This window comes from Mugil cephalus, chromosome 5 (genome assembly GCF_022458985.1).
Source record: "Mugil cephalus isolate CIBA_MC_2020 chromosome 5, CIBA_Mcephalus_1.1, whole genome shotgun sequence".
Classification (NCBI taxonomy): Eukaryota; Metazoa; Chordata; class Actinopteri; order Mugiliformes; family Mugilidae; genus Mugil; species Mugil cephalus.
This window is the reverse complement of record NC_061774.1, coordinates 353,781-366,380: the sequence shown is the minus strand read 5'-3', so window position 1 is coordinate 366,380 and position 12,600 is coordinate 353,781. Positions and strand designations below refer to the sequence as shown.

General features: G+C 40.4%; 1 protein-coding gene and 1 non-coding gene across 3 annotated transcripts in view; one reads left to right on the top strand and one right to left on the bottom strand.

Annotated features, from left to right (window-relative positions):
* The window catches only part of LOC125007926 (alpha-1,3-mannosyl-glycoprotein 4-beta-N-acetylglucosaminyltransferase B-like), a 63,137-nt gene extending 52,142 nt beyond the window's left edge, over nucleotides 1-10,995 (bottom strand). Inside the window, exons 1-3 of one of the 2 annotated variants that reach the window (XM_047584869.1) lie at nucleotides 10,706-10,995; nucleotides 1,375-1,542; nucleotides 8-145 (exon numbers count right to left, since the gene is read on the bottom strand). In XM_047584869.1, the coding sequence (XP_047440825.1) occupies nucleotides 8-145; nucleotides 1,375-1,542; nucleotides 10,706-10,910 (511 nt within the window). In that variant the 5' untranslated portion in view covers nucleotides 10,911-10,995. The remainder of the gene's footprint in view (nucleotides 1-7; nucleotides 146-1,374; nucleotides 1,543-10,705) is intronic. The other variant, XM_047584868.1, reaches the window with a different exon arrangement.
* A 393-nt stretch (nucleotides 10,996-11,388) lies between these two features.
* Nucleotides 11,389-11,460, top strand: trnaa-ugc. The gene has a single exon. It is a non-coding gene; the product is annotated as a tRNA-Ala (tRNA).
* Nucleotides 11,461-12,600: the final 1,140 nt, after the last annotated feature.

Below are 12,600 nucleotides of genomic sequence, written 5' to 3'. Positions count from 1 at the left end.
TCCGTACCTCCACGCCGTCCCTGTCCCAGCACTATGTTAGGCACAAGACTGTCTGGATGTTTTTTGAGGTGAGGCATATAGAGGTAAATATTTGGCTGGAGGAATGTCTGCTGGTCTGAATCCCCTGTTGGCTGCTTTAGAGTTTCTGTGCACCAGAAGGGAGAGAATCAGAGATGTGATCAGTGAGAGCATTTGAACACAATGGTTGTATCCATTACAGACTTTCAGTGAACTGTAACTTCTAAAAAACCTCTCTGCAAAAAAAAGTTTCATATGGGCTGCTTCATCATTTCCGGGTCCACTACTTTTCAGAAAGACCATAACAGCAAGTAATTTAAAGGTTATTGCTTAGTCAGATCCATTGTTTGCTCAGGACATTATTTTCTCTGGGAAAGCAGCTGAAGCTGCACTTTGTCTAAGAAAGATACATTAAAAAGTTTATAATTATTGTATTATGCTAATACACTATATTGCCACTAGTATTCACTCACTCATATAATCTGGATTTGGTGGTTGCTAGGCAGCAATGAGAGAACTGTACCTCTTTCCTACTGCATTGTACTAATTGTGAAGTTTGGTGAAGGGGGATTATGATGTGGGGTTGTTTTTCAGGAGCTGGGCTTGGCCCCTTGGTTCTAGTGAAAGGAACTCTGAATTCTTCAGTATATCAAGACATTTTGTACAATTCCATGCTCCCTATTTTGTGGGAACATTTTGGGGATGGCCACCATGACTGCACGCCGGTGCACAAAGCAAGATCCATAAAGACATGGATGAGGGAGCTTAGTGTGAAAGAACTTGACTGGCCTGCACACAGTCCTGACCTCAACCTGACAGAACACCTCTGGGATGAATAAGAGTGAAGACTGGGAGCCAGGCGTTCTCGTCCAACATCAGTGTCTGACATCACAAATGCGCTTCTGGAATGGTCATAAATTCCCACACCATACACATATTAATAAACGTTGTGGAAAGCCTTCCCAGAAGAGGTGAAGCTGTTATAGGTGCAAAGGGTGGACCAATGTGTGTAAATGTGTCATATGTGCGTAAAGGCAGATGAGCTAATACTTTTGGCAAAATAGTGTATGTATATTACTGACCAAACATGCTTTTATTACAAATTACTTCTAATTGGCAAGGACATCAACTTTGCCAGTGACCCTTCAAACAACCCTTAAACACAGCACTGATATGATAACAAGAGTATTTGCGGGTATGATGATAAGTAAGCAAGGCAAGCAATAAAACTGTGCTTTATCGCTTCATAAGAGGGTTAAGCTGAATTCTGTCCTGCACAGCACTATCCACTTCACTTCAGGTCAGAACACTTAGGACCATTTGGGAAGTAAATAAGTTGGAGACTCTGCAACCCACCATTGAAGACAGTGGAGATAGTGGTGTTATTCGTGCTGTTGGCAGTTTTGGACATGTTCCTCAACTGATCAAGGATACTGTTGAGATCCTTGCTGACCTGCCCTCCCAACTCTTCTGCCACAGACAAATGCTGGTACAGAGTCTGCAGGTCTGATAGTGCTGCTGCACCTAGAGACAATAGACAAAGTTTAGATTACTGAAACTCTTAAGCTCCTTTCACACTGCATGAAAAACATTTTTCGACATTTCAACTCAGGTCACATGACCTGGCAATCGACTCAGGATTTTATCAGCTCGGCTTGGCATGGCTGCAGTGTAAACAGGCATCACAAACAAGTGCACAAGTTTTTTCAAATATGTTGTTACACGATCATTAATGGAAGTGGATAGGTGAATTAGCCCTACGTCTTGATCGGGAAATTGCACCGATTGAAGAATGCATGTGCATCTGTGTTTATATGCAGCTTAAATAGTGATATGGCACACTTATTTTTATTGATCATGGCAGCGCCCTGAGATCCACCTGCTGCTCTGCTCCAAGAAGAAGAGAAGACTCGGGCACTGTGCGGGACACAGTGATTTATTTGAATATCCCCGGCCATTTGAAAGAGCAAGGGTTTGACCAGTCCATTCAGAATGAAATCAACAAACTGAAAGCGTTACAAAAAAAAAAAAAAAAAAAAAAACTCCTGTTAAACAACAAAATGAGAAATAATGACATGGGACATACCATACCATCACTCATTGTTTACCTTGCAGTGTTCCAGTGCACTTAAATGTAGATGACACTGTCGACATATGAGAGGGAGGAAAAAACAGGCCCTCACAGCCGGAGGTCAGGCCCTGGATTGCTGGCAGTGTGAAAGTGATACTAGATGGCTCTCTGACTGTTTGTCGCCTTTAATTCAACTTTATCACCTCTGTTTTCATCTGCATCAGAAGTTGGTCTGGAATCTCACCATCTGGAGCTGATTATGGTCTGGCAATGATCAACCCGGCCAATTGAATTGTTAGGGCTTCATCTAATCATGAACCAAAGAGTAACAGCCATGTAGTCAAACTCATTATCTGAATGCTGAACGGTTGATTTTTTTTTTCCTGTATAGTCACAATGCTTGTGACTATACAGACTATCTGGCTACACCAGACTTAATTTTGGCACATGTTGCTCAAAAAACTAGACCAATGTACAATTTAAATAAGTTGACATTACATTTGTCACGTAGTCTCACTTCTTAAGTTGTAGAACAGGTTTTGTGTGACTTTGTGTGGCTTTGTTGATCATTTTATATAATTTGTTGGTTAAAAAAAGTCACGAACTTGTGAAAAAGCCTAAAGTGGTGTCTTAAAACTGTTTTTTATCAACTGGTTTATTAACTGTTTTTTTTTTAAACAAATTTTTATCAAAAAACAAAACCAGCAACAGCTAGAATTGAGACTTTTTGGAATGTTCAATATCACACATTCAATAATCACCATAGTTTACATTACATGTGGCTCTGTAATTCTGTTCAGTGCTACAAGTTCAACAGAACATCCTCTTTCGACATTTAAATATCACTCTTCAGGGGGCACTTCCGGTAATGGCGGCAGAGTGATCACACGCCTGGCGTTTGCTCCCTGACCATTTATAACTTTAACATATCTACACTCAGACTTTTTGACTTATTTTCATGTCAGCGTAATACTTCCAAAACTGAAATGAGTAAATCCCACGGGACCCGCCAGGGAAAAGGTCAGCCTCAGTTGACTCAACACTTCAGCCCGCACGATAAAGACGCTAGCAAGGCAGGCGCTAGCAATGTAGCAACAGGTGGAGCTCAACCGCTAACTCTGGACATGCTCATCGGTGAACTCGAGAAACTGCGCAAAGATGTAACAGGTGAACTCACCACCTCCCTGAATACTGCCATGGCTCCTATCCAAGCTTCTCTGCAAAAGATCGCCGATACTGTAGCCTCGCACACAGCTACCATCTCCGCAATGGAAACAGCCCTCTCTTCCCACTCAGATGACCTGTCGACTCTGCAGCACGAAGTGGCCACATTGAAGTCCAAGGTGGAGACCACCACCCAGATGAATGAAAAGCTGCAGCTGGCTGTTGAGGAGGGGGCTCCCGGCCCATTCTTGTGCGCTTTCACAGATACATCCAGAAAGAGCGAGTGCTGCTATGGGCGAAGAAAACACGGGGCATCTCATACCAGGGTTATCCCATAAGGTTCTTTGAGGACTTCAGCGCTTCCCTCGCCAAGAAACGGGCATCATTCAACAAAGTGAAGTCTCTCCTCTACAAGGATGGGATACGCTTCGGGCTGATCTACCCGGCGCGCTTGCGGGTCACTATTGACGGACAGTCTCGCATGTTTGACTCCGCGGATGAAGCGGAGCGGTTCTACCGCGATCTCAGCAGTAAGTGAAGACATGACGGCTCTTTACACATCTCCTTTAACTTTTCTTTATGAAAACTGGACTGTAGATATTAAAGGACTTTGCCCCGAGCTGGGATTATTTACAAATTCACAACTAAGCTCCTAATATGTAAGATCCAGTTATGTTCATTACAGACTCGTTTGTGCTGTTGTTAAACATTTGTTAAAATATTTCTTATATAGAGCATAGTTTTGTGTTTTGTGTTTTGTTTTTAAGTGTTGAAAAATTGGAACACTGAGGTTGTTACGCTGTCAAATGATAAATGTCAGAGGTGTACACATTTCCACAATTGAAAAGGAAGCAAACTCCTACCAATCAGTCGGTTGTGTAAAGTAGTAGTTCCTGCATGCTCATCTGTGTTAAAGATAAGGTTAGGACAAGTATGTAAGTATGTTTTAAACCTGAGGGTGTCATTGAGGACATCTTCTGTTGTTGTATTGGGGATTTTCTCTTTTTTTCTTTTTGACTTTGATAGAGGAGCGTTCATTTTTATCACAGACTTGTACGGTGGCATTGTATATGTTGTTGCTACTTTGCTTTACATTACTAAGCTGACCTGGCTGGGGCACCATCTCATCAGAGCACTTACAGGATTGATAGTTTATCACTGATTTCATGATTGACATGACCCAGAGAGACATGCTACAAACCATCAGGCTCACAAGCTGGAACGTTAGGGGACTTGGTGGACCTGTTAAAAGGACAAAAGTACTTTCACACCTTAAGGGTATGAAAACAGACATTGCGTTCCTACAAGAAACCCATCTTCGTCTTTGCGACCACACCAGACTACGAAAACCCTGGGTTGGACAGATTTTCCACTCCAACTTCAATAGTCGCTCGAGAGGCACAGCTATTTTACTGCACAAGCGAGTACAATTCTCATCAGAACAGGTCATATCTGATCCCAATGGCCGGTATATTATTGTTGTTGGTATGCTGTTTCAAACTCCTGTCATTATGGTTTGTGTTTATGCCCCCAACTGGGACTGCCCTAATTTCATGTCTTCCCTATTCTCATCCATTCCGTGCCTAGATACACACCATCTCATTTTTGGAGGGGATCTTAACTTATCTATCAATCCCACGCTTGACAGATCCTGTTCAAGAAAATTAATTCAATCCAAAGCAGCTAAGTGTTTGTCTGTATTCACAGATCAAATTGGCAGTGTAGACGTGTGGCGTTTTTACCACCCAACAACAAAGGAGTTTTCATTTTATTCTCAAGTTCATCAAACATACTCTCGAATAGATTACTTTTTTCTTGATAAGATTTTACTACCCTCAGTGAAACAATGTGAATACTCATCGATAGTTATTTCAGACCATGCCCCCCTTCTATTAGACTTGGAACTAGCCCTAAAACCAAATGCCATTCAACCTGGAGATTAAACACTGGGCTTTTATCGTCCAACAAATTCTGTGAATTTATATCTGACAAGATTTCACGTTTTCTCGAAAACAATAAATCTGACTCTACTTCACCCTCTCTTCTGTGGGAAACCCTCAAAGCAGTAATTCGAGGAGAGATTATCTCATATAGCGCCAGGATTCGAAAGGGTGAAAAGCAAAGGCAACTTGAACTGATGGAAGCAATTCTTCAAATTGATAGACAACACTCCACCTCAGCCAATCCTACTCTCCAGTTGGAGAGACTCAAATTACAGACCAAATTTGACCTTATTTCCACAAACAAGGCAGAGTTCCTTTTAAGGCGTACAAAGGGCACTTGTTATGAATATGGAAACAAGGCTAGCCGGTTACTAGCAAGGCAACTAAAACAGCAATCCTCTTCCCAATTCATTGCTCAAATTCATAAGAACCCCCAGACTTTAGTTACAGACCCAACCGAGATAAACGATACTTTTGCTTCATATTACTCTGATTTATATAAATCAGAAGCCCCATCAGACACTACCTCAATGAACCGATTCTTAGATAATATAGTCTTCCCCTCAGTTGATATTAATTCCAAAAACACTCTAGAAGCCCCTCTCAGCTTGGAGGAGGTGAAAGCCAATCTTAAATTAATGCAAAGCGGCAAGGCACCAGGCCCAGACGGCTTTCCTTACGAATTTTACAAGAAATTTTCTGACCAACTTGCTCCCTTATTATTGGACATGTTTAATGACTCCTTTGAACTTGGCACCCTTCCTTTGACTTTAACTCAGGCATCAATATCACTCATCCCCAAGAAAAATAAAGACCTCAAAGATTGCAGCAGCTGGCGACCTGTTAGTTTACTCAATAGTGACGTTAAGCTATTGGCTAAGACCCTCGCCGGCCGCCTCGACCCCTGTCTACCAGATGTCATCTCAAAAGACCAAACTGGTTTTATAAGGGGCAGGCAACTATCCTCAAATGTACGCCGTCTGCTCAACATAATACTGTCCAAACCTGAAACACAAGACCCTGAAATGGTAATCTCTATGGATGTGGAAAAAGCTTTTGACAGAGTCGAGTGGAATTATTTATTTTCAGTTTTAAATAGGTTCGGTTTTGGCCAAAATTTTATCTTGTGGATTAAATTGCTATACAATGCCCCAATTGCCAGTGTAAGAACTAATTCAACACAGTCCAACTTCTTTCCTTTAACACGTGGCTGCCGCCAAGGTTGTCCGCTATCACCATTGTTGTTCGCCTTTGCGATTGAACCGCTTTGTATTGCCCTTAGGAGCTCACCGCTCTTTACCGGTGTATATAGGAACGGGACTGAGCACAGAGTATCACTTTATGCCGATGACCTTTTACTCTATGTCTCAAATCCCACTGTCTGCATGGACAGAATTCTGGACATTTTACATACTTTTGGCTCCTTTTCTGGTTATAAATTGAACATTACAAAAAGTGAATGCTTCCCTCTTAAGGGAAGACAGATTCCAGCTGAAACACTACCGTTTCGCTTAGCCTTTTCTAGATTTCAATATTTAGGCATTAATATCTTGAATAGTCTCCCTTTATTACATAAAAATAACATTGTGGAACTGGTCAGAAAGGTGAAATTGGATTTATTACGCTGGAATAACCTCCCATTGTCGCTTCTAGGTAGAATCAACTCTATCAAAATGAATGTTCTACCAAAATTTCTATTTCTTTTTCAGTGTTTACCTATTTACTTGCCCAAAGCGTTTTTCAACGAATTGGATAAAATTGTTTCACATTTCATCTGGGCGGGAAAGACTCCAAGGGCAAGGTACTCAGTTTTGCAAAGATCCAAGGAGGAGGGAGGCCTCGCTCTGCCGGATTTCAGGGCATACTATTGGGCAGCCAATATTCAAAAAGTCTATACCTGGTACAATTTCCCCAATACAGACTGGTGTCAGATGGAAGCTTACTCATGCAACCCTGTCTCTTTACCAGCTTTAATATGTTCCCCTCTAAATGCATACCCTACTAAAGTCACTTCCAACCCGATTGTACTGTCTACTATGAAAATCCTGAAGCAGTTTAAACGGCACTTCAAAATCACCTCTCTTTCCCCACTAATGCCCTTCTGGGAAAACTATTTATTTCCACCCGCAGCACTTGATTCAACTTTCTCTCTGTGGAAAGACAAAGGGCTGGTGAATTTTGATCAACTTTATGACAAGGACATTTTTATCTCCTTTGATAACCTCCGAACTAAGTTTACCCTTCCACAAGCTCATCTATTTAGATATTTTCAAGCCAGAGATTTTGTTCATGGTAATTTTCCCAATTTCCCCCATAAACCACCTTGCACCCTCTTTGATGTAATTCTTTCTCTCCCCACGGCTCGTGGATTTATCTCAGTTGTGGTGAAATTGATCATGTCATCACTATCATCCCCACTGGCGACTAGACATTCATGGGAAAGGGAGCTAGGTTGTTCCATGTCAGACGAATGGTGGGTGAGGGCCCTTGACAGGGTTAACTCCACCTCATCTTGTGCCGGTCTGACATTAATTCAGTTTAAGGTCCTACACAGGATACATTATTCCAAAGCTAAACTTAAAAAACTTTTTAATACAAGTGATTCATGTGATAGATGTTCTTTGGTCCCAGCCAGTCACACGCACATGTTTTTCTCCTGTCCGAAGTTAAACTCATTCTGGTCCTCTTTCTACAATACTCTTTCAAAAGCTCTAAACAAACCAGTGCTCAGGAGTCCGTTAACCTCTATCTTTGGTGTGCCTGAAGAATTCACACACTTCACCAACAGGGAAAATAATGTTATTGCTTTCACATCTCTGGTTGCACGCAGACATATTTTACTCCAGTGGAAGGATAAGAATCCCCCCTCTCCTAACTCTTGGCTGAAGGATCTAATGTCATTCCTACACTTAGAAAAAATCAAATACAGTATTAGGGGGTGTGCCGATAAATTTTATAAAACTTGGAATCCCTTTCTCTCCTTAATTGATTCAATTCCCTCCTTAGATGATTAAAGTGGATGGTTCTGACTGAGATACACTGATGTAACTCTTTTTTTTGAGAGGGGCCAGGGGTTGTTTTGATGAGTTGATGGTTGAACTTTAAGCACAACGTGTACAAATTGTGATAGTTAAATTTTTAAATTTGTTTTCCAAGCATTTTGGATCCCTCCTCTAAATGTCCCTTTTTGTTATTTATATCATTGTTATTATTATTATTTTTTTTTTTAATTATTATTATTTTTTTTGTTGTTGTTGTTGTTTGTTGGTTTGGTAATTGTTCACCCCTCCTGTTTCTCTTTGAGGAGGAGAGAGTCGTGTTTGCTCATTGTCAGCATTACTCATTGCATTTTGCTCATGGTTTGTGAATGTAACTCTCTTATTTGTGTGTGTGTGTGTGTGGGGGGGGGTTCTGAAAGGGGGAAAAATGGGTGAAATGTATCCTCACTAAAGGAAATGTGTTGTATTTTGATAATCCAATAAAAAATATATATGAAAAAAAAAAATATCACTCTTCAATGCTTTCATCTCTTGCAGTTCAACTGACAACTTGTTTTCTACAGCACAGACAAATGTGATATACCTGCTGCTTAAGTGCACTTGGGTTGTTAGCATCACTTGTACAGAATAACTTGTATCACATCCCTGCCTACCCTTCCATACAAAGTTTTTGAGAGTTCTTGTTTTCAGTGTGGGTTTCTCTCTTTTCTTTGTGCAAACACATGATCTCCTCTTTTCACCAATACCCTGTAACTGATGCTGACCATTATGCTGATGGCGGAAGAGTACAACAGTATTAAATTGTAACAGAACAGGTACATTAAGCAGAAGCAGGGAAAACATGTGGCATTTTTTAGGTAATTCACTTTTCTCAAGTGATTAAACTGTCCCTATATGTAGCCAGACAGTTGTAACAAACTTCAAACTTTAAAGACAACTTCGCTGATTGAAATATCTGAACGGTTTTAAGTAATCTTTTATTTTTGATAAATTACAATTTGTACTTCTACTGTTGAAATGGACGATAAACAGTGTTCCATTCATCATTATTTTATCATTATATTGTTCCTCAATGTAATACTTACATTTGTTGTTAATATGTGTTAATACGTTTTTGTTTGTACCTTTATCTCCATCATATATTTTACTCTCTGAACCTGTGTCTAAGTATTTATGTATGTATCCATGTTCCAGTATATGTATCTCTTCTGTATCCATTCTTCAATTACCATACACAAAACATTTTAATTCCATCAGCCCTGCCTCATTATTCTCTTTTAACTGTATCTACCTCTGTGAGGTCTCTTATCATCTTAGCCTGTGACCCTTCTTGTTCTGTAATTCATACAGTGCCATTTTGGGTCCATGTTGCTGGGATTTTTTTTTCTTAACATCCTTGCCTCTCATGAGAAGGCAGCATTGTTTTGTGTTAATTTAAATATACATTAGTGCCTTTCAGTTTCTTTGCTTGCACTAACATAATTCCTCTGCTTTCTACTGATGAATCTTTTGATTCAGCATCACTTTGACTGTTTATGTTCTTATTGTGCAGAAAGTCCACTACTTGTTGCTCCAAGGTCAACAGTTTTTCTTGCGGGACATCTTCTGTTGTCTCCAGGTTTGCTGTAGCTTGAGCATACGTGCTGTGTCAAGTTTCCAGACCTGTTAATACTACTTCTTATATATGTTGTTCCAGTTCATCCACCCCACCCAATACAATTAGCTTTCTGTCCTTCTCTATAAGCATGGTTTTCAGTGTTTGTACTTCATGTACGTCCATTAAGGGCGGCTTTGGCACAGTAGGAAGAGTGGGTTGCCCATGAACCGAAGGGTTAGTGGTTCGAGCCCCCGAGTGTGCCATATGCTGAAGTGTCCTTGAGCAAGACACTGTGAGCGAATGGGTATGGTATGTGGGAATGGAATTATGTGTTATGAACACATAATTCAATGTTTGAATCTGTTTCCAATGATATCTAAACCACCATCACATCAGAGTGCAGAGGGAGTGATCTCGTTGATTGAGATAGAAAAGTACAACTACCTACGGGAAAGCAAGCATGAATGTAGGTGAGTTATGCTGTGTGGGTTATCAGACATGCAGTATTCCAGTAGCCTAAGCCCAGAACCTGAAATACCTGTTCCACGCTGCAAAACCAACAATGGAGATGGAGGAACCAGAAAAGCAGACTAAGTTAGGTACGGGTCAGAATTCTAGCTTGGCCTCACAATCCCTAGATTAATAGCTGTTACATTTATTCAGTAGTTGCTTTGTTTAGTTGGATTAGTTGGTTTTAACAGGTGGAATTTTCCAGCTGTTCTATATGTAAATCATGGCCTGTATCTTTAACAAACCTTGGTAGGATATAGGTTTACCGTTTGGAAATTTAGCAACAGTATTTAATTCTTTCACATTGGATAAGGTTATTTTCGAGTCAGTAGGCAGTCAGTCAATTACGGTTAACATAGACCAGGAAGCCTTTGTAAAAAAAAAAAAAAAAAGGTACACTTACCTCCGTTACTGGGAATCAATTTGATCCAAATGACCAATACAGAACACACCAAAGCCAGCATACACCCAAATTTAAAGGAGTAAAACCTCATTTCATCTCTTGTCTGTTGGCAACAGGTGGGGTGAGCGTTAAACGCGACACGTAAACGTAGGCAAATCAGGGCCATTGGCGGGTCAAACCTGTGACTGTACCCTGCAGCCGTCATAAAAACACGTGTGTCGTAACGTATTTTTCCACCCGTGGGAACCGAAAGTATACAATGTAACGTGAGGGTTCTTGTAAAAACGCTGTAAAACTCTGCGGAGAACCGAGCACCAAGTGCTTTATTCATACGCGTTAACAGCGACACCTCATGGCTTGCAGTACCATAGACTGTACAGTCTATGTGTTACAGTTGTAAAATCCAACAGCCAACGCTTTACAATGCTTAACTTGTACAATATAAAATAGTCAGTAAATGAAACATCTGGTTAGTTTGCAAATGAAGTATCGCCTATTTTACGAGGGAGAGACTCTTACCCAAGTTACATTCTCTGCGTTGTCCGATTTTCAAACAAACCAAGCCAACCAAACATTTTCCTCTGGTCATAGCTGGTAAATTAATTCAGTCGACCAATACATATCTGTACGCATTCTCCCATTCACGTGAAGATAACTCCGCAGAAGGAGAGACGGTGAATGTTGGGGATGTAGCTCAGTGGTAGAGCGCATGCTTTGCATGTATGAGGCCCCGGGTTCAATCCCCGGCATCTCCAATTTGTTTTGTGGTCTCTGGACTGCATGATACAAGTTTGACGGAAGACATACACTTTTGTGTGAAATACGAGATGCATTCAGAGCCAGCTCAATCCTACAGGGGGCCTTATGCAAAAGCAGACTTTGTTGCCTTCTATTTCTGGCAATAATATTGACTGCTGATCATGTACACACCAACTATAAACTCATTGCAGGTCTGATTATCCTATCTTCAGTCTGACATGTCTTCTCTGCTAAAATCATGTTGTTGTTTTAGGTGTAATGAAGTGTATTTTTGTTGCAACTCGACGGTGAGCACAGCCAAAACTACTACCAATCAGTTAAAAACATATACACATAATTTTTAGTTTACTGCTTTTGGTTTCAAAAAACTGCAACAGCAATGTGCAAAAGATCATTTATATGTTAGAACAACAATAAGGTGCAACAACAAATAAAATCACTAGACGTATTAAAATATCAACAAATTCAACTGTACTGTATAAATGTAATTATGAGCAAAAGCTTTTGTAAAATATAATAAAAATAAACTAAGACAATTGAAATGTGCCATATAGAGGACACCCTGGCCTCTCCAGTCGTATATCATTGGTTGATGCCCCCATTGTTATCCCGCATGTTTCTTCTTATTTTTCATATTCCTTCCTTTTTTTGTCCATAACTCTTTCTCATCCTACAACTCGAAGAATTTCCCATTGAAAATGAATGGGACGGACGGGAAAAAAACACGCAAAAAAGATGGTCTACTGCTCAGGCATACTTTCACCTACAGACTTCATTTAAAGTTGAAAATGTAGACACAGGCCTTGTGTATTGGTGTATTATTTTCTCGTTTTGATAGGTTTTATCATTGTTGATCAGTCACTGTCCAATTACCATGATCTTTTTCCAAAAAAATCATTTTAGAGTGCAGAATGTTACTACTTCGAGTGAGAGAACGTGTGTGAAATCGCCTAAAAATGTTCCCTTTCCACGCTTGTCACAGCCACAATTTACACAGTAGACACATGATTTTTTTCCACAGTTGTAGACAAACTTGTTGTGTCTCTCACAAGGTGCTCAGCAAAGCAGTGAGATATACAGAATTGAAACTGCGAGCCTTTGTTCGCGGTAAAGTACCTGTCTGCTCTCCATTCACT